At 40.2% G+C, this 22,235-nt stretch overlaps 1 protein-coding gene across 4 annotated transcripts in view; it reads left to right on the top strand.

Annotated features, from left to right (window-relative positions):
* Nucleotides 1–810: 810 nt before the first annotated feature.
* Nucleotides 811–22,235, top strand: part of PRKCI (protein kinase C iota) — a 29,844-nt gene continuing 8,419 nt past the window's right edge. The window contains exons 1-13 of one of the 4 annotated variants that reach the window (XM_037406931.1): nucleotides 1,391–1,443; nucleotides 3,414–3,453; nucleotides 4,402–4,675; nucleotides 9,128–9,249; nucleotides 13,326–13,415; nucleotides 14,743–14,793; nucleotides 15,977–16,062; nucleotides 17,424–17,564; nucleotides 18,396–18,450; nucleotides 19,189–19,247; nucleotides 19,669–19,845; nucleotides 20,821–20,918; nucleotides 21,948–22,034. In XM_037406931.1, the coding sequence (XP_037262828.1) occupies nucleotides 9,135–9,249; nucleotides 13,326–13,415; nucleotides 14,743–14,793; nucleotides 15,977–16,062; nucleotides 17,424–17,564; nucleotides 18,396–18,450; nucleotides 19,189–19,247; nucleotides 19,669–19,845; nucleotides 20,821–20,918; nucleotides 21,948–22,034 (959 nt within the window). In that variant the 5' untranslated portion in view covers nucleotides 1,391–1,443; nucleotides 3,414–3,453; nucleotides 4,402–4,675; nucleotides 9,128–9,134. Of the gene's footprint in view, nucleotides 1,444–3,413; nucleotides 3,454–4,401; nucleotides 4,676–9,127; nucleotides 9,250–13,325; nucleotides 13,416–14,742; nucleotides 14,794–15,976; nucleotides 16,063–17,423; nucleotides 17,565–18,395; nucleotides 18,451–19,188; nucleotides 19,248–19,668; nucleotides 19,846–20,820; nucleotides 20,919–21,947; nucleotides 22,035–22,235 lie in introns of all 4 variants that reach the window. The other 3 variants (XM_037406930.1, XM_037406929.1, XM_037406932.1) reach the window with 3 other exon arrangements.

Below are 22,235 nucleotides of genomic sequence, written 5' to 3'. Positions count from 1 at the left end.
TTCATATATGGTAACTAAAGCTGCACCTTAACCAAATATACTGTCTTGTGGGCAATTCATCATTGCATGGATTCTTTAGAGTTCTTACAGAAAATGTTTCAGTGACCAGCAGCTGTGAGAAGCATGTTGCCATAGCAGTGCCAGCAGCCTGCCAGCTCTGCGCTGGCTGCTGAAGGGCTGCGTGCTACTTCTGCAATGGTTCAGTCTTAAAATCCTGAACTTTCTGTGGCACCTCTCAAATCGGGTTGGTAGTGAGGACATAAATGAAGGAATCACGGTATGAAACCAATCGCGAAGGAACACAGACGTGTCCGAGACACTTTTTCCTGGTGCTGGGGTGGTAGCGGTGGGTTTCGTTCCGCCAAACAGCTCAGCTGCAGGGCCTGGCACGCAGGCTACACCCGGGCTGCTTGCAGGCGGAGCAGCTGCTTCCCACCAAGCACTACTGACGGCGTTTCTGGCTTGTTAAGTCCGAAAATTAGGACAATCCTGTTTGTACCAAAGTAAAACGACAAATTTTCCTCCTCTGCTCCCTCTCCTAAGCGCAGCTCCGGCGGGGCGAAGCCCTGCAGGACGAGCCGCTGCCAAATGAGGCCGGACGCCTGAAAGTCAGAAGAGGCGGCTCGGCGCGCCCGGCCCGGCCCAGCCCAGCCCGCAGCCGCCCGGTACGCGGGGCGCTGCCCGCCGCCGGCCTCCCGCCTAGCCGGCGCCAGGGCCGCGGGGCCGCCCCGCAGTCCCAGCATGCCTCGCGGTGGGCCATACCAAGCGGCGGGGAGGCAGCGGGGCGCGCCGCCGCTCGGGACGCGGGGGCCGGCGAAGAGGGGCTGTCGGGCGGCTTCAGGAGCCACCCGCTGCGGCAGCTTCCCTGCGGAGCCCCCTGCTGCCTCCGCGCCGCCGGCTCCCCCCTTCCGCTTCGGCGTGGAGCACTCCGCTCCGCAGGTGTACGCCGGAGCCCCGCGGGGAAGAGCCCACGTAGCACGCGGAGGGGGGAGGCACACGAGAGGCGTGGCGCCCGCCTTCCCCGGGCGGCAGAGCTGCCGGCCGGCCGTGCACCGGGCAGCTGCTCCCTGCTGTGGCAGGGCCCGTGCTCTCCTCTGCCGCCGTCCCGCGCGGCTCCGCGCTCTCCCCCTGCCCGTTCTCCGCTGGTCCCCCCACCCGCCGTGGTCCCACCCGCCTCGGGCTGGCGCTGTGAGGAGGAGGCGGGGCCGCGGCGCGGCGGGGAGCGGCGGGGGTCGCGCAGCCGCCGCCGCCGCCTCCCACTCCCCCTGCCCTCCCCTGGGCCGCTCGCCCGCCGCCCCGGGCGGTGCCGCCCGCCGCGGAGAGGGGGATGCCGACGCAGCGGGACAGCAGCGGCAACAGCACCATGTCGGCTCCGGGCGGCGGAGGGGGCAGCTTCGGCGGGGACAGCGCCCACCAGGTCCGGGTGAAGGCCTACTACAAGGGGTGAGTACGGAGGTGGGGCCCGGGGGGGCGGCGGCCGGTCTGAGGAGAGGCTTTCGCCAGCGCCCGGGGCGGAGCGGCGCGGCCGGGCCTGGCCCGGCACCTCGGGAGCTGGGGGTGCTGGGCCCGGGCTCTGGGGGGGCTGTGCCCCCGGGTTGGCGGGGCCGCGATAGTGTGTTGGGGCGCTCGGGGCGGGCTCCCCTCCGGTGCCGTGGCGCGGTGGCCCTGGAACATCCCCGGCTCTCCGCCGGTGGCCGGAGCTCTTGTCAGCGCGGGTTTCCGTCAGCGGTGGCTCTGTACGGCGGTGCCTCATACACCGGCTTTTCGGTGCGTGTGCCGAGACATTACCACCTCAAGCCCTGGATATCCGCTTGTTTGTGGCGGAGAGGGAAAAGAGGGACCCCCGCCCCGACTGAAGAGCCGCGTGAAAATGGCTCTCGGGTGCCGCTCTGAACCGGGGTGCGATGATGGGACCTGTGTTCGGAGGAGCCGCTCCTCAGGTGTTGGGGGCCGGGGGTCCGGATCCTGCGTCCCGCCGCGGCCTGACGGGGGAGCGGGGCTGGGCCCGGGGGGGAGCGGGGCTGTACCCGGGGGGCCCTCCCTGCCCTGCCCTGCCCTGCGCGCACCCGCCGCACCGCTGCCTTACCTGCTGCCAGGAATAACTGCGTGTTCCTTTGTAGCGCTTTATTGCGGGACACATGCCAAAATTCATACTTCAAAAAAAACCCAAAAACAGATATGTTCAGAATCTAGCTTTGGTGTTGGTCTCTCTGTGTTAAATGGTGCTTGGGTCTAAAGGAAGACAGTGTTTGGATGAAAATCTATTTCATCAGGTTTTAGGGTGTTTCTCAGGGACTGAGTGACTTCTGAGGGAGTCTGTCAATGGTAACTAAGACTACTGTCAATTACACTTCTGGAAAAAAAATGTGCTAGAGATCTGCACAGCAACATCTGAATTTTGCAGGTCTAATTCAATGGCTCTCCAATAATAGCATAGAAGGCAGAAGCAGCATTCTGCTTTGGGTTCACAATCCCCTATTAAATAGTAACAGAGGACCTAACTTTAAGGTTTGAGTGCAAGGGTTGATAGTGGTTCATTGGGCCATTAAGTCTGAGAGGAGGTGATGTAAGCAGAAAAAAATGTAGGTTGCATTTTTGGATTAAGAGTGAACACATGATACTCTCAACAGCTTCCTTCTAGTTGTCTGTATTAAGTAGGAAAAAATATATTTGCAGTATTTACTATCTGTTATCTCTAGCTTTATATTTTTAAGGAGAGATATAGGAACCATGCTGAGCACTTGGTGTTTGCTACTGTGTTTGATTTCTGGCTTTGGGACTTTTCTTGACAAAAGTCTATGGAAGTACTGTAGAGGCTGGCACAATCTGTGGCTTTAAAGGATGTGTGAAAAACTGCCAAAGTAATAGTATGTGAAATTCCAAGCTCTTTGTTTTACGTCCCCTTAATCCATCATTTCTTAATGTCATGGATATGCCCCTGGCTATCAGCTAGTGTTCCTTTGATCAGGCAGTGAACTAAAGTGAGAACTTTTCTGGGTTAAAACGGTTTGTCTTCTGCTGGTTCAGTTTTAATCTTGATCATTTCCACATTGGATCACATGAATTCTTGCTTTAGTATAGGGAGGCTGTGGTGCAAAGAAGAGAGAGAAAGCAGCTCAGGGTTGTGGGAGTGAGGAAGAAAACTGCTATATTGGAGGGGAATGCTGGCTTATGACACTTTGAATATTGAAATTGGGTAATAATTTCGAAAGCACTGGAATGTTTCATTTGGGTCTAATGTATAGACTGTTTATCTGTTAATGCAAACATCAGTTTACTTTTAGTAATGATACGGAGTCATATAGGGTGTTGGTTAACCATTGTGAATACCAACAAACCTAACAAGCTGAATGCCTTGGTCATGATTTGTTTAGAGATCTAAACAAATTATTCTCTCTGCTTTCTTACAACAGGAGGTCTCATGCCTGCTTCTCAGACTAGCGCTATCAAGAAGTGGGTATCAAAGCTGAACACTTTACCTGAACTTACACTGAAACAACTTGGAGACTGAGGATCTAAATGCTGATGCAAAAGGCAGCTTTTTCTCCTTTTGTCAAATAAACTGTCTCAAAATTAGAGCTGGATAGAGGATTTAATGGGAAATAGTATTAATCAGGAAATGTTAATCTCTTAATTTAATTTTAATAGAAGCATTTAAGTGGGTTGTAGAAGTTACTGTGAAAGCCTTGCTAGGAAGGTCTTTTCATCTTTTAGAACTTCTCATTAAAGAAAAAAACCCAGCAACTCAGAAGCACAGATTGTTCTTGAAACGGTTGGGAATCTGATAGTCTGGATACTTCCCTGGGGCTCGAGACTCCACACTTCCCAACTCAGAGCAGATAGGAACCTGAATCCCCAAAACAGCACTTAGTCTGGCCAAGAGCCTAATTGCTTTTCTCAGCCAAGACAAAGACTTTAGCGAAGAGATCTTTGAAGGGTTTTTGTTTCACTCAGCTGTGCAGTGGTAATTCTTTATCTTAAATTCATGAAATACGTAAAACCAGGAAGGAAGATTTTCCTAAACTGAACAGAGATCATGAGAATAAGGGGATAGGGAATTCCCGGAGACTTGGGAATTAGGGCATTAAGTTGAGTTTATCCAGGTATTTCCTTCTCTCAGGTAAGCCACGCTTATCTGTCTCATAGGGCTGGTTGTTTAAAATGCTGAAAATAGTCTTACCTATTGTAAAGACCTACTGTAATCTCTGCAGTGTGTATAACAGAGGTTCCTGAGTGAGTTCTTAGGGAATTTACTCTTTTACACCAAATGTTTACATACTTTTTTGTTGATACAGTAACAAAGTGTAGCAGCTTCAAATGCATGGCACCGAATAGCATCTGTAATTACAACCATTTTAGCTTTGATATTACTCAGTTTACCTTTTATCTCTTTTGTTCTAGGTGCTTTTTGTCAGTTCAGTACAAGAAGCTATTACAGCATTGGTACCTGTGAGGAGGACTGCATTGTAGCAATAGAGAACAGGTTCTTGTGCTCTAGGAATCCTGTGGAATTATTGTTGCTGATTTAAAAAAAGAAACAAAACCAAACAAACAGCACACTTGAAGAACCATTTTTCTGTCATAGTTAGAACTGCTGGCTTGCGTTCTGTCTGTGTCTGACATTGATTTTGCACTGTTTGGACCATGTGGGCTGTAATGTGTGTTAGACTTACAGGTAAAGGCGTAGGTTACCAATGCTTTGCTCACCTTCAGTTTGGTTTGGTTCAAACGAAGAATACTCCTGACAGTCCTCTTGTGATACATGTTAAACTTGCTTCTTGTCTTAATTTTAATACATTAATGTGAGTGGGGAAGGTGTGGGGGAGAAAAAAGTTCAATTTTAATTGTAAAATCAAAATGTATGTCCATCAATATTTCCAAAAAACTAACAACTTTCATAAGAATTTTTGAGTTCTTGCATCCTTTCTTTATATTATTCTTTTGTCTTGAGCAGTTACTGATCAGCTCTTCAGCTCAATGTCTTATGTTGTCTGTTGAGGATCGAGTTCCATATAGGAGAGCGTTCAGCTTAAGAAAGCTTTGGTCTAAGCCTACAAACATGTTTTCACATGTTTCTTCTTGCTCTTTCAACATTTATTTCATTTTCTGGTGATGTATTTTTTCCGGAAAAAGAGATTGCAGGAGCAGGCAGGTTGAGATCTCAGACTTCTACGGGGGAAGGAGATGCTTTAAAATGTTTTGAATGGCAGTTCCTGCACCTTGTGGTACTGAAATGACACTGAAACAGCATAATTCACCAAGAGTCATGTGGATTAATTCCAGTGAGCTATAATTAGCTGTTATCAAAAGCCTTAATGAATGACCTAGGTGTGTGATATGTAGACAGTATGTGATTGTGTATCTGTGTATGTCCACATACATAGTACGTGATAGCTGTATTATGCTGCAGGTGGAAAAATCTGAGGCAGTAGTTTCTGTTCTTACAGTGGATTATTCCCTCACAGAAGTTTAAGCTCAGAAGTAAAAAATGAGATACTGATATGGAATTGCATTTCACTGTTGGCATGGGGGGGGAAGGTTGTTTGCTTGTGGGTGTTTTTGTTAGAGGATGTTATGACTGTTGGATGATCTGTAAAAGACAAAGCATGAGAAAAGCTGTTTGATCACAGGAAAGATGGGGAAGATGGTGATGAGGTTAGTGATCTTCCAGAGATATTTAAAATCTGTTCTCCAGTGTTTGTGTTTAGATTCACCATTTGCATGTTCTCAGTCTTCCTATGGTTTATCTTTTACTGATCCTTACATTTGCAAGGTATTGATTCATGCAGGCCTTTTATTAGTCTGAATAAAATGATCCTTTAGTAATATTTATGGAAGATATACATGACAACATTTCAAGTGAAAGTAATTCAGGACAAGTACTGTCTTGTTTATTTGCATGTTTCCTACTCACAGATCCCTGATTAAGAGCTATTATAATAGTGCTAAAACAAATTCTAAAAAACCTGATGCTTCCATAGCAGAAGTCAGTTGACACATCCAAATGTGGTGGTGAAAAGGGTGTGCTTGAATCAGATTTTCTTCTAATTCCTTGTATGTGTCATAAGGAGACAAATAAGGATATTATGTCTTAGAATAGCTTTGTAACAAAGACACTTAGAAAAGCAGTGCATAAGCTTATCTTCATCAGAAGGAAAGGGCTGTCGTTGAGAAATTCTTCCCCACGTCTTAGTGAATGAAAGCATTTTGTGTATTTTCATGCAGGTCAGCAGGCTATGGTCCACATTAACTTGGCCTGCTAATTTTTGTTTAGAATGCCGCGTTTCTTCTCAGTAGAATTTAGCTTTGTCTTAGTTTGAATGAATACAGCTTTTTCCTAACGAAGACATCATCAGTGCTGTATTAGGTGCAGGAAATGTGGAAAATGCATATCTAATATATATATAATGCATATAGAAAAATATAATGCAAAGGTGTGGTAATAGAACTGCTCTGAAAGTGAGACCTGTCCCAGGAGAAAACGCCAGTGTCATCACTATAGTTAAAATGGCAAAATAAAGCTTCTAGGAAGACCTGTAATCTTTCATTTCTGTGTCATGTAAAGCTGGCTTTACTTCTGGAGGAAAAGTGCTAAATGTTGCTTGTGGAACCTTGTTCATACTTGCATACACACACATATATATATATATTTATGCTGCTGTTAGCTGGGGTTCTCTGAAAGACTGATTAGTGTGTGTTACAACAGAGACAGTAAGGTATTCTGAATATCTTTAGTAACTGTCGGCTACAGTCCCGTTAGAGGTATTAGAGTAGTTATTCAGAGAACGTAAATTATAAAATAATTAAACTTTCCTTTTATTTGAAGAGCAACTATTTTGCTGCTTAAAGGTAGCAACAAGTAGGAAGAGGGTGGCAGGGTTTTTTTCCGGTTGGTACCAGCTTTTACTTGATACATATGGAGGGATTCCTGGACTGTTCGTGTTCAGTACATCTTAACATTGTGACTTTTTCTGTTCACTGTAGTACAGACAAACCCATTTTAAGTGGACTTGAACCATCAAATTAAAAAACCTGCTGAACAGATTTTGCTAATTATTGGGTTTTTTAATCTTTAGTTTTTGACAGAGCATCAGTGATTGTAGTCTCTTGAGATTATGGTCTGTCACCTTACTCTTTCTCACATGTCTGACAATAATAGTCATGTATTCGCCACTTCTTTTAACATAAACTCTCCCATTACTGACTAGTTCAATCACAAAATAAACTGCAGTAGTTGAAATACTTATCTCTGACTTCTCAGTGCCCTTCAGAACTTAATTTTGTTTAAGAAAATATTCCAAATATATCTGCGCTAAAATGTGAATTAATGAAGTGATGGTAAACTTTAGCACAAAATCAGTGAAGTCGCTAAGTAAGCAGTGCCTTATTTCCTTCCCTGAAAAACAGGAAATACAGGTTGAGACTTTGCCTTCTAATACCTCGTGGGTTTCTCTTCGGTTGATGCCTGTGTGTCTGTAACAGTAGTGTGCTGTTAAATCTGCCTCCTTTCGCAGAGACAAACATTGGCATTGGGTTTGAAGTTTGTGGGTTTTGAGAGAGGATGCAAAGGGAGACCTTTGTATCAGAGAGAACACAGTTTGCCTCGTGGGATGGGTGCAATCAGGGGTTTCAAAAGAAGCCCCATTTGCCCCAAAGTACAGTACTGTGTCTAAATACTGGGGTCCAAATACAGCCTTGTTTTGCATTTTGTCTCGTGGAAAGAAGAGGAGCAATTCCTCAACCAAATAATGTAGCAGCTTTTTGACTGCTTTATTCACGTTATGGAAGAGGTAACATTTCACTATCCTAACTGTTTACTGGAGTCTTTCCCCTAACTACAGGAACTGTGATCATGCTCATAAATCCAGAAGTAGGCTAGCTGTTCTTCTAGTGTGCTTAGAAATTGCTAGTGTATTTTATTCATGCTGCTGAACTTAAAGAAGCCTCAGGCAAGCATGTTTATAGTGTGTGTTCTCTTCTGCTTCTGCAAGTGGTTCAGTACAGGGACAGTGACTACAGTATTTTACGTTAAGTCACCTTGATACCACTCTGCCCATGCACAAGATGTTTTAAATATGTTTAACTTGCTGTATATGTATGCTTCAGTGTAGTAGGTATGTTGATGTGAATTTTGACCAAATATAAACTTTGTCTGTTGCTCCTATTATTTTTTTCCATCCACCAAGTACTGCTGGTGGCTGGCAGGAGCTGAAACAAATCCCAACGAGCTGAAGGCTTTATGGGAAGATTAGTCTCATAGCACAAACGTTGGGCTTACCATGAGGTGTTTGTAGAATAGTGTTGTAAACAGCCTTCCCCCTTCCTCTGAACTGTATCTCTGAAATCCTTTGTTTAGAGGCCTGCAACCCTGAGTCACCCATTCCCCTTTAAGGCCCAGCAAATACCAAGACAATTGGTCAGCATTTCATGTTAACATATTTAAAACACCAGGTTAACTAACTTTTAATTATAGCAGAAATACCCATTCTGCATAAAACTAAAGTAGTAAATTTTAATTCTAAGTATATACCTCTCTGTCCCCTTTCCTCCTCGTGGCAATGAAGCCTCATGGGGGTCTCTCACCTCTCTCTTTCTTACTCCCCCCTCTCCACCTCCACTTTCACTATTTGGAACATTCCCCCCAACTAGGATCCCTTCCACTAGGAAACCTCTTTAATCATCTTCAGTAATTTTTCGTATCTACACAATCAAAATTTAGTTGGAGAAAATGTGTACGTTCTTACAATATTTTGATGCCTAATAACAAAATAGCTATTAAAGTAGCAAAGGCATTTCATCTTTTGGTTTCCACTGGTATAATATATCTCATTTCTGTGTGTGGTTACTATCTGCTGCGACTCACTTCATAGTTATTTGGGCATTTAAATCTTAGTTTTCCTTAAGCAGATAGCTGAAAGATTAAATGTCAAGTAGTTGGCAATAAAAATCACTTGGAGCCTGACTTTGCTATAGGAAAGGAACTTATGTGTTTTATTTGACTTTAATTTTTTTTAGGGGGCTGCAGCAGGGATGTTTTATATTAGTGGTATATGGAATGTGTTAGAGCTGATGATCAAGTACTACATATTATGGTACAGTTTCTCAGATTTATTTTTCTCTTGCTCAGGGACATCATGATAACATATTTTGAACCTTCCATCTCATTTGAGGGACTGTGCAATGAAGTTCGAGACATGTGCTCCTTCGACAATGAACAGCTTTTTACCATGAAGTGGATTGATGAAGAAGGTAAATCAATGCTGATCAATGTTGCTCAACTTTCTAGCATTTCTCTCCCTTTCATCTTTTCCTTTCCCTTTGCCTTCATAAGATAAAACATACTTCATAGGTATACTTTCAGAAATAGTAAATCTGCCTCCAAAATTGATGGTTATGCAATGCCTTTGTAAGTATACTTTACTGGAAACTTGTTGTTTCAAGCTGCTTAGTGTGGAGAGCGCTTTTTTTTTTTTTCTTCTTTTTTCTGTTTTCTTTTTAACCAAATAAACCCTCAGTGACTGTCAAAATGTGAATTCAATGTTAGGTTTTCTTAGAAAGGGCTAGAAAGTATTCCCTTATACTGCTGGGGACAACCATGGTTCCCTTTAAGTCTTAAATCTTTGAAAGAGTTAAACTAACCTTAAATTATATGAATTACAGTATTTAGCTAAAAATCGGTACAATTTAATACATACTTGTATGTGTAACCAAAAATGTATTTTGGGTGTTTATATCAGCTGTTACTTTAGCAACCTAAAGTCTATTAACACATCACTACTAATAAAACTTTTTCTTAATATTAAGAGAAAATACTTGTCTGAATTATGTATTGTAACTTTTCATCAGTGCAGTAACAACTTTGGCTGAGAACTCTTGTCATCTCTAGCACTTACATTATCCATGTTAAAGTATACCTTGGATGAAAGAAAAAAAAAAAAAAAGTTCAGTCTGTTCTCCCTTTTCCTAAACAGAGGTAGTCCAGTTGAGCTGTATGTATATGTTACAATGATTTGAAAAGGTTATTTGTAGTTCCCATTTCCTTTGTGAAATTGGTGTATTCTACACATAGGTTTTGAGCTACACCAAAGAGACATCTGAGCTGGGAAGTAGCTGTTGTGTTATTTTAGCATGCTAAGTACTTGATGCAGTACATAAAAGGCCATAATGTGCAGTGATTTGTTGGCAGTGATTAGTATTTGTATGCAGTGATCAGCACAAATGGTGCTTATAGAACTGTTTCCTCCCCTTCTCACAGCTTTCCCATCCAAAATTGGGCAACTGCCAGTTTATGCAGAGCTTAAACCTAAACACAGACCAAAGGTGATTTTTGGAAAGGCTGTATGGGCAGGTGTATTGAGATTCTGCAGTCTTGGAAATCAGAGCAGGTTTTCTTTCTTTTTTTCTTTTCTCTTAATTCTGTTCATCATTCCAAAGTTGTTTGTACCAGGCGGATGCAGTAAAGTGAAATGAACAATATTTATGACTGATCTGTGCAGTGGTGCCATTTGAGCTGAACACTTACTTAGTAGTAAGCTGGCTGTTTTGTTTTATCTTGAGGAAGATACAGATTTCTCGCCGAAGAGGAAGTTTCTGTAATGCCAGTCATAGTAAGAAGTATATACCTTGTTTTAATAAAACATTTGTAGAAAATTTGTGCAGATTCAGTAATTTACTTGAAGCAACAGTTTGTTCCATCTCAATTTCTGCTCTTTAATTAGAGATAGGTTTTTAAAGAAAGGAATGCTTCAGTTCAGCTAAATTATTGTCATTTATTCACGTAAGATTCAATTTTCACAAGGAATCTGTGTTTGCTTTAATCACTGATTTCCAGTTTAACATCAGTGGAGAAAAAATCTGGTGATGAGGAGTGTATTTAAAAAAAAAACCAAACAAACACCAACCCTGTCTTTTTATTATGAGTAATTCTTTCATCTACAATGCATGGCTCCTTGCCCAGAACCCTGCCTCCTCTCTTCCTTTCTCTCCACCACTGTTTAGTGTTTTCACTTGGTATGCTTTCTGGAAGCTCATAATTTGCTTTCTTGGAAAATTCTTGTATTGCATCCTCTTCATGAAAGCTGAAGTTCACGCTTCAACAGCAGCATGAGGAAATGTGTGTACTGTGGACTGGTACTTGTTATACTACTACCTGTTCTTCTCGTAGTATAAGACAAGAAAGATATGGTGCCTAGGCCAACTCTTCACTGACTAAACTGCTTGATCCGATGTGTGACTAAACTGGATTTACCTAGCCACTAAGGTCATATACTAAATGTCTTTTTAGCCTTTGCAAGATGCAGAGCATTGTGTATAACTACTTCTGTTTCACAGAGGTAACACAAAGGCAGACCTAATTTAGTTGAGTGGTACCACTTAAATGCACAGATGAAACTAGAAAATAGAATTAACTTGATTTGATTTTAGACAGATTTCTATTTCATCTGTATGCGGTCAGTTTGCCCTACCTCTGTCTTCTGAAATGTCCTGTAGGATGGATACTAGCCATATGTTTGTGTTCAGTCCATAGTTTCTTGCTTTTTAACTCAAAAGTAAATATTTTCCTATGACACTTACCCAAATGTCTTTGGCTGCAAAATTTTACTACTCTGAACTTGTTGAAAGAGTATGTCTATAAACTTGCTGCTCCTAGTTTGAAGCATGGTGTATGTTCTTGAGAGCTTCCTTTTCTTTGGCCAAAAAGGAACACACAACTATTTGCACAGGTGTCAGAAACAAATGAAGAAAAACTGGTTTGTTGATTCTCATCATGAGTTTGAATAAATATAGTTGTTCATTCTTCTCCCCCTGTGCTCTGCACTGTGTAATTTCGCACAGTGGGTAGGCAGTTTGATGTCCAGATAGGCTAATTGTAGGGGTGAGGCGGTGTGGTGAAAAATGACTACAACTGGCTTGAGAGGCTTGTTTTGAGGATTATGACATGCAGAAAAGTATAAAGACAGAATGCCACAAATGGACGGTTTACATCTATTACTTAGATTTTAGCAATAGAAGGAAATGGATACATGAGAAGCAAAACTAACTGGAAAAACTTCTGTAGGATGAGTTTTAAATATCTCCATGTCAGCTAGGTGCGTGGTTTTGCTGAAAAGCCTTAGCAGCACCTGTACTAATTTTGAGATCTTGTAGTACGAAACAAGAAGGAAATAGTAGCCTGTGGCTAGTTAACTTTCAAACCACTGGAGAAAACCTTTGGTTGCATAGCTGTTCTTTTCAGTCATTATAGCAGCTTCCAGACAGACACGGGTGATCAATTAAAATATCAGATGAAGTCTTTAGATGAATCTTGAGAAATAGGTAAAGTACAGGCTGTGTGTCCGAAGGAGTATGAACCAAGGCTAGAAGCTAAGGTTCTTGCTCCCGTTTCTGAATACAGCAGATCTCTAGCTTGATCTCCTTTGTTCCTCACCCACCCCTTTTGCATAGGTTTTAAACCAACCTGTACGTCAAAATTGGTTTGATGTTATTAAGTGTTGATTGTGAAATATCTTTGTGGATATATGTTACTTTTTTAGAAACAAAGTAGAGATCTACAAAGAGACCTTAGTCTTAAACTGTTACCTCTGAAACACAGATTTGTTAAAGCAATCCAACAGTCTTGTCAGAGAAGCTTTAAAATACAAGCCAAATGCTTGTATTGTAATCTATTCCATCTTCAGCGGTCAACAAAAGCTGCGATTGTTTTGCAAAAAGAAAAGTTAAAAAACAACCAACCCACACCTTTTTCCTGCCTTGGTGCCCCTTCTTTAAGGGATTTTACTTCAAATAGTCCTGTGAGCATGATAGTAGTAGTTAAAAATCAGAAACATTGGGTGTTTTCACTTAGGTTACATGATTTGTCAAGTGTCTTGATTGAGGTTTGAGGAAAGACTAAAGGTCTTTCTGCTTTTGCACCTCCTGGTTAAAGTCTCGGCAATGTTGAAGCAGCTGTGAAAATAGAATTGACTCATTTCTAATTAAAAATCCATGAAATGAAATCTTAGAAGGATTTTAGGTGCAGGAAGGTAACCTGCACCTCGGATGCCGAAATGTGTAATCATGCTTGTAACAGACCAAACCATTGATGTTTTGTGTGTATGATCTGCTTGCCTCTTGGGAATATCTCATAATTTTATTTTCCCTGAAAGCATTCAATATGACTGTATTTTCAGATGTACTTTCTGAATTATTAAAAATAAATATTACCACACCTGAGAAAATTGTTCTGTTTTGCTGCAATAATTACCTTAACACTGACTGTGAGGGAACTGTTGAATGGACAGAACTAAATGGATTGAGTTTTGTATTGTTCTTTTTTCTTTCAACAGGAGATCCATGTACAGTTTCTTCTCAGCTGGAGTTAGAAGAGGCCTTTCGGTTGTATGAACTAAACAAGGATTCAGAGCTACTGATTCATGGTATGGTAAAATTGACTGTATTGCTTCTCATGTTTGTACCTGTAAATAAGTGGAATTTTTACCTTGCTTTATCTGTGTCATTTGCACAGATTAAATTCAATTAAAGCTCGTTGTGGCATCCTCTTGAGAGGATGCTAAAGACGACGTACCGTGCTTTTTAGCTGTCAGCATTTTGTCGATGTTCTTTATTAAATTAAGGGAGGGAAAAATATTTTGCTGCTAGTTTATTGATGAAAGACAGCCCCTATCTCTTTCACTCTTGCATTCCAAATGCCTTCATGTACTTGCTGGCAACGAATGGTGGAAGAGATATAGTATAGCATCCTACACTTTGTCATTGATTAGTGCTTTAGAGCTGCATCTATATTAGGAAAAAAGTTGATGAGCTCCATTTGTGATGCCAGATCAGTCAAAAGTTTGACTTTTCTAAAATGAAGTACTCTAGACCAGTTTTGAACCTAATAATATTGTGCCCCTGTTTGATATGTAATTGTCCAAATTTTTATTTTTTTAGGGTTATATGCCTACTTTGGTTGCTTCTGCAGTATGTTTTCCTTACTGTTTGTAACTTTTTACAAGCAGAAGATAGATCTCTGGTTAACAGAGGTTGTAGCAGAAAAGCAGGGGATCATTGTAAAGAGTGTTAGCAGGTGTGTTGCACTACAGTGTCTTAGCATGGTCCTTCTCTAAAAGGATGCAAAAAATCTAGTTTGTGATCAGCTCATTTGGAAGAGAGAGCTTTTCAGCTTCCCACAAAGACTTTTAACTCAAAAGTGGAAGAAGAATGTAATTGTTTCTATGTATCTTTTGCAGCTTCTTTATGTATTACTTTGGTATGCTTTTTGATCTGCCCTTTCTCTGTTTATTTTTGTGTTTGATAAGCTTCTGATTAAACCAGCACCAGGGGTATCTCTCCCCAGCTACACTTCTCTCTGACAGTTACTGAAGCTACATAAACAGAAAAACATGGCTAATGTAGATCATACGTAGCTGTTAGGACACTGTAATCGAAGACGTTTATAGTAAACATTTCTGAATACTGACTGTGATGATTGGTCGCATGAGAAACCAGAATCATTACTTTCTTTAGGAAATAACTTCGTTTATTCTGCATTTTGCTTGTATTTCTCATGTATATCACTGCCAGCAAAAGGGTTTTGTGGCAGCTTCTCAGCTCACCTGCTCTTGCGCAAGGTTTTATTAAAATGCAGTCTGCGCTGTCTTCCTAAATGGTTGAATGTGTTTTGGAAGTGTTGTCTTTAACCCAAAGTTTTGTTTTCTGGCTGAAATAATAAAAATTAATCAGAAGTTAATGTCTTTCTTGCAGTATTTCCTTGTGTACCGGAACGGCCTGGCATGCCTTGTCCAGGAGAAGATAGTAAGTAGGCATTTCAGTTAAGAAGTACAGACAATTAGGAATTCATATTTCCTGTTTTGGAAGATTTTTATATTCTATGGTTTGACATCCTACATTTACAGATAATAATGCAAATATGTACAAATTAAATACTTAAAAGGAATAGAAAGTCTTGCCAAACTGAAATGTTGTTTGTCACTTCTGAATCATTGTTAATAAGCATTTCACATTCCTGTTAACTATTCATGTCACTCTGCTTTCCTTGCTTTTGCCTCTTCTATCATGACAGTTTTTTATCCTATTTCCATCTTTTTGGTAGTTGCCAGATTGCTGGCTGGCTAATGTGAACAAAGGCTAGTAACCAATGGTAGTGACTGATATTACCAATTAGAGGTCTGTGGTTAACTCATTTTAAATTGATGTTTAGGTACTATCAGGAGTATTCTACAAAAACCTCTAAGTTATGTTAGCTCATGTACTGGGTATTAAAGAGGTAATTTTCCCTCTGTCTTAGTTTTATGAAAGAGCATGTGTATGTTACGCACGTGCACATCTGTCAGTTAGATAGCCACATCTGACAAATGTAGATGTGCATGCTTAAAAGTTACTTTACCCATACTTTAGCAGTGTGGGTAGTGCTGCTTTTCTGAAAAAAATGAGGTTGTGGACTGAATCAGAAATAGATTTGGAACTCAGTATAGTTCTGTATATTCTAGTTTTCAATTTTGGTTCCTGACATGCCTCTAGGAATAAAAAAGAAAAAAAATTTAAAAAACCAAACAGTGGCAGCTGTGGATCTAAAAACACTGGAGGATTTGTGCAAACAATCTTAGGGGCATGCTCCTGAAATTTACCTCCTTTCCTCCTTACTTTTCTCCACAGCTCCTCCCTAAGTGTAGGTACAGTAGGTGCATAATTTGCACATTATTGTTTCTATTGTTTGGGCGGTTTTCCTTCTCTTGACTCACTGTTCCTTTTAACTTTGGAAAAGCAGAATTAACTTTGAGTGGATCAGGATACTCTATTTCAAATTTTCTCCAAAACTTAAAAAATGAAAAAGATACTCGGAACATTACTCTGTTTCTGTAAGGTGTAGGAGTGAAACTTTACTCTGCAAATCACTCTGCACAGAAACCTCCATGAGAAGATGTTGTAGTTCTGTGTTTATATTTTTATGGATATAATCATATGTTTTTCCTCTTAGAATCCATTTATCGCCGAGGCGCCCGCCGGTGGCGAAAGCTCTATTGTGCAAATGGTCACACTTTCCAAGCCAAACGATTTAACAGGGTGAGACTCTTGTTGGGTGCTTAAAACCATGATACAGGGATGTCTTACTTCCGTAATTACCATGTCACTGCATTGAAAAGTTATAAGGTAGTTTTATTCTCATTTTTGTTGTTTGTCTATACTTGGTAGACTTTTGATAATCCTGTAGTTTGAGGAAACTTAATAATGATTAAATTATCAGGAATTTAAAATAGGGAAAAAAAAAATTGGTTGCAATTCACTTTACATATACTCTTAAACCATGATATCAATTACGTAAAAGCTCCCGTGTTCCTTTAAAATCTTCCCAGAGGGCAAACTTGGACACTGGCATTAGATGACTGCAAGCTGAAAATACATTTCAAGTTCTTTAAGTTCTGGGAATTAAAAGGTCTGAATTCACTTACGATGCACAGATTTTTCTGTCGTGACTTTTAAACAAGAAACCTGAAATGTTAACTCCAAACAGCCTGCTTATGATGGCGTGTAATCAACTAAAAATAACAAGCAATTTGTAACATTTTCAAGAAGCAATGGTCAAGTATAATTAGCTAAGGACCAAGAAAGCTATCTGCTGTATTTAGAAAAAGCAGCGGCAAAAATCAAACCCAGAGTATTTGAATAAGCCAGGTTCCTTGACAGCTTCAATGATTTTTCCTTCTTTTCTAAGCTTAGTGTATTGTGTGCTTAATGCTTGAGAGTGTCTCCACTAAACTTCATCTTGAACATCCTTCATGTCTAATGTCTGCTGGGGGTTTTTTGGGGGGTTGTGGTTTGGGTTTTTTTGACCTCTTCCTGGTCAAACGCTGTCAAGGCACCATAGTTCAATCACTTTCCACTCTTGCTTTCATAGGCACCCTATTTTCATGGATCTTTTGAGTTATTTTGTGAATGTCCTTCAGTGAGTGGTGGTCTCCCCGTTTCTTGTTATCTGGTAGTTTAATGTGTTGAAGCTTTTGCTGTCCTGCCTGCCTTTATGCAAACATAAGGACCCATCTATGCAGAGAGGTGACAAGATAGGTAGCAAATTAGCTTGGTGACAGCAGCCTGCTGATTCAGCTGCAGTGGTTTTGACCTGGAGCTGGCTCATGCCTCCCTGGGTCTGTGTGCAGCAGAAGAGGCTGGCTGTGCCTGCACCTCTCCTTGTAGATTCATACTTCCTGTACAGCAGTTGCTGCTTATTGCTCCGTTGTAGTTTTTGAGCTCCTCTGTATTGTATCTGCCTGTGTGTTCTTAAAGTTTTCAGGTAGACACTCTTGGTATAGTGGCAAGTTTGGCAGGGATCTCTCTGATCTCCTGTTGTATGGTTTTTGTTAATGAAAATGTGGCTGAATAGTTTTTAGTTTTGCATTTTGATGGATTTTGTTGATTTGTCGTTCTAGAGAGCTCATTGTGCCATCTGCACTGACCGAATATGGGGCCTGGGTCGCCAGGGATATAAATGCATCAATTGCAAACTCCTTGTTCACAAGAAGTGTCACAAACTTGTCAGTGATGAATGTGGCCGTCATCCACTACAACCAGTAAGTAAAACTTACCTGAAAAGTTGTCTTGAAAAACAGCAACCAACCAACAAATCAACCCTGCCCTGTTTTATACTAATGGTTTTCAAACTACAGTCTGCAAATAATCACAGCAGATGAAACATCATTCTTTATGGTTACTGTGACATGTTGCAAGAATGTTTGAGATTTACTTAGCAGAATCGCAGTTTAGTGGGAAGGCAGTGGTCTTAATTTTTGTTTCTGGTATTTTTTTCTGTGTCCAATACGAGTGATATTTATCCTTCACTGTGTTGTTACATAGCATGTATATATATACACAGACACTACTTTACATCTTCAAAGTGAAGTACAGGTAAAATAAATTCTCTAAATATCTGATAGATCATCAGACTGTTTCCCATTTTAAGAAAAGGAAGATGAAATGCAGAAGTTCTTATTTTCTCCCAAGAAATTAAATCATCTTTAGTTCTTAAGTCCCCAGAAAAATATAGATGATTACTGCTCCTAGTTTAATATTAAAAGCAGACAGCTACAAGTCTGCATTTTGTGAATTCATTTGACTAATGTATGTACTGCTGAACTACTTGAGCTTTTCTGTCTCATTTCTCATTGGCTATACTTTGTTGTACTAAGTTGTCATTTCAACAGCTTATGGAAATGTGTCATAATTCTAGAAAATATCTAGTTTATTTTATTTTGTATGGATTACAGCAGTAACTATGTTAATTAATCTTGTTAGAAAGTAGCTAGATTATAATCCTCAGGGATCATACATTTCATTTATTATCTTTTAAATAATGCCTCTCACATTTGGACAGTCTATTACAAAAATCCTGTGCATGTTTGCAGGAACCAATAATGCCTATGGATCCATCATCAGTGCATCCAGATAGTGTAGAATCTGGTAAGATCAGTAATTTTTGTTTTTCAATGACTGTAAGTTGCTGAAACATGAACCTTAGCTTTTCAAATGAAAAGGAATAACTTGAAGTAATTATTTTTAAACCACTTCCTTACTTTTTTCCATAGAAAAGAAAAATAAGACAGCTTCTTACTGCTAAGGGGGATATACAAATGCCTCAATTTTCCATGTCTTACGAGTTTAAGGAACTTGCCTAAAAAGGAAGGATTTAGGCTGTCTCAGTTACATTTTTCCATCAGTAAGCTGTGTACTTTAAATGCCCTGATCAAACAAACAAAACAAAACCCTTAACAGAATTAGCAAGGCTTCTACTGGATCAGTAGCCAAACAAGTCTGTTTTTGTAGCAATTGGACTGATGGTCCTAACATTTGAATTTGGATATAGACAATGATCAGTTTAAAAACCAAACCAACCTCTGTTCTTTACAAGATTCCCTGTGTGTGGAATCTGAAGAGATCTCCAAATGTAATTACAGGGTTTTATATTACCCATAACTGATTATTACTCTAGTATTGCAAAGGAATGGTTCTGATGGCTTAAAAAAAATAGAACCACAAACAAAGATCGCCAAAACACCAAAAAACCGCAGCAGTTTGAATACTTGCAATAGATGCATTTAAATTGTGTGTCTCTGATTGAGCTCTTATATGTAGAAATTTTAAGGCCAAAGAAAATACTGTTTTGTTGCATTTGTCTAATAATTTTTCTTGTACCTCTAGTGATTCCATACAATCCCTCAAGTCATGAGAGCTTGGACCATGTTGGTGAAGAAAAGGAGGTAAGGTATCTTAACCATGATACTGTGTTCAGAGATCTTAAAGCCTATCTCTCTCAATTTCAAGATTTCAGTAATTTAATTTGTCACAAACTGAAAACTAGTACACATTTGGGTTGTTTGCTTGCGTGTATGCATCTATGGCTTGCAAGCTGTTTTATTTTGAACCTTGAGTTGAGATGTGCTTTGATTTAGAAAGTATTCCAAACTCCTCCAACTTTGTTTGTTTCTTCTCTGCCGAGTCTCCTCTGCCTCCTTCCTTTAGCCTCACATTCCTTTCCAGGACAGTGCAGTTTTAAGAATAACAAATGTTAATTGAATGACTTGTTTATATTAATTTTGCTGTTCTCTTTGAAATTCTAACTTTTGCAGTTGTTAAAATGGGCAAGCCTGCTTACTGATTTCAAAGTATCTTTATCAATAGGCAATGAGCATTAGAGAAAGTGGCAAAGCTTCCTCCAGTCTGGGTCTTCAGGATTTTGATTTGCTCAGGGTTATAGGAAGAGGCAGTTATGCAAAAGTACTGCTTGTTCGATTGAAGAAAACTGAACGCATTTATGCAATGAAAGTGGTGAAGAAGGAGCTCGTCAATGATGATGAGGTAGGCAAGCTTTTTATCAATAAATCAGGCAACTCTTCCAAAGGGCTTTCAATATCTACTACAAGGTGGAAGCCAGGCTTCTGGGTTTGCAACACTAATTGAAAATTGTACATGTGGTTTCTTATACGAACTATGCTATAGAAGGTTCACAAGACAGATAACTGATATTGAGGTCTTCGTTGACAGATAGCTCACAGCCACCCTCCTGTGCTAGTGGTTTCTGTCGTGAGCCTCTTTGCCTCTGTTGTCAGTGTCTCCTTTTGTAGTCAGCACTGTCTTCATCAGTGCTCCTGCAAAATTCAAGTTGTTAATCCTGACTTGCTTCATTATTTTTAAGCAGTATTCCATATTTCTCCTATTATGTTGACTTGCTGGGCTGGAAAATAAAAGGGTGGGGTCTGGTTTTCATATGTTCAAGTTTGGTTTTTTTGTCACGAAGGAGAACGCACAATGTTATTTTAATTACTCTTTAAATTGGACCTCTGTCTTAATTTTTGTAGCTTGTATTGTGATTAGCGGAAACTTGTCAGAAATTGCAGTATAAACCTCCTAAACCCCTCCTGTTGCTGAAGACTTCCCTTGTGTTTGTTTAGGGTACTCTGAAAAGGCTTGAGTGACTGTGGTTTGCCATCCAAGAGCTTTTGCATTTATTTCTTGGTCTACTGTTGATTTCTTCTGTATTTTGTGATGCTACTTTACACTTGCCTGCACCTATTTATCTTATATAGATGAATGTTTTTTCATTCCCAGATGTAGTTAGTTACCTGATGAGGCTAGAAGTACAGGACACTCAAGACAGGAAAAAATGAGTATGCTGAATTGTATTACTTCGCATTGGAGAGCTATATAATATCTAGTTTCTTGCAATTAAAATGAGAACAGCAAAACAATTGAATATCTTTCTGCTAACTGTCAATAATACTTGTCTTAAGTGCAGCAGTCCTTTTCTGAATGTCCCTTTTCTTAAATAAATAGGATATTGATTGGGTTCAGACAGAGAAACACGTCTTTGAACAGGCTTCAAATCATCCCTTTCTTGTTGGACTACACTCTTGCTTCCAGACAGAGAGCAGGTAAAGGTCATAAGATAAGAAGACGATACTCTTGCTCAAAAAATACTTAGTACTGTTGGGCACCTTAAAGATCTATTTAAAGTATTAAGTGTTAGGTAGGTAGCGAAAGTCCATGTACTGTAAGTAAATCATTGTAGCATTTTATGAGCAAAAGGCTGTATTCATCATCATAAGTTTTTCAGGTTGAGAAGGTGCAAAAGAATGTAAGGTACTGGCAGGTATGATGGTAAGGATTCTGCACAGGAATTGGTGCAGCTAGCAGAAAGAAAAGGCTTAAGAATATGAAGTGGAAGACGGAACCGAGAATGGGAGGAAAAAAGGGTTTAGGGAGTAAAAAATTAGTTTCCTCATTTTTTGTACTTCCAATCTCAAACGTGGACTCTCTGAAGATGAGTCCTTAAGCAAGACTTGGAAAAGAGTATCTGAATTTTAAAAAGGAGAACGGAGTAATAGAGATTAAAATGATAAATTTCCTTGCATGTTTATATATAGAAGAGATTGCAGTACACAAACTACTGTTCTATGCAATAATAATTTTCAGTGTATATATAAAATATAGTTATTGTATATTTCAGCAATGTTCTTGCTGTTTGAAAAGGTGACAGTCTAGCGGAGGAAAGTGAGAAGAAAGAGTATTTGTAATATACTGATAGTATCAACCACGAATAAAGGAGATTAAAAGAGATCAGGAAGGAAAATGAGGGGCGGAATTTTTTTTTTCTGGTTTGTGCACATAAATTGATGTGAATCTATTTATATAGTCACATATGTAAAGTACAAGCAGTAGCTGTAATGGATTAGGAATGTGGGAAGCATTTTTCTTTTAGCAGTGAAGGAATTATCTAGAGAAACTTCGTGTATTGATTTTTAACTTTGGGAATTTATTCAAAGGGAGAGAAATGGTGAAACCAGCCAGATTACCAGAGAGATGGGAGTTGAATTGACATTGTTTGATAACAGATCTGTAACATCTCAAATGTCTGTAAGCCTTGTATACACTCATTTGTAACAAACCCCTGTGTGTTTCAGGTTATTCTTTGTTATAGAGTACGTGAATGGAGGAGATCTAATGTTTCATATGCAGAGGCAGAGAAAGCTGCCAGAGGAGCATGCCAGGTATGTGTCTAATTTCAGATTTCTTGCATCAGAACAGTTAGTTTTCTGACACAGTGCAGTAGTGCAGAGATTATGATGATGAGCTAGCAAATCCTCTCCAGATGTTAAGGATTTAAAGAATGTGAAACCACATCCTCATTTTAATGCTGCAAGCTACTGTATATTTGTTTCAAGGAGGAACTGTAATAGAGAGCACTTCGG

This window comes from Falco rusticolus, chromosome 13 (genome assembly GCF_015220075.1).
Source record: "Falco rusticolus isolate bFalRus1 chromosome 13, bFalRus1.pri, whole genome shotgun sequence".
Classification (NCBI taxonomy): Eukaryota; Metazoa; Chordata; class Aves; order Falconiformes; family Falconidae; genus Falco; species Falco rusticolus.
The sequence above is the reverse complement of the archived record's forward strand: the minus strand, read 5'-3'. Positions and strand labels throughout refer to the sequence as shown.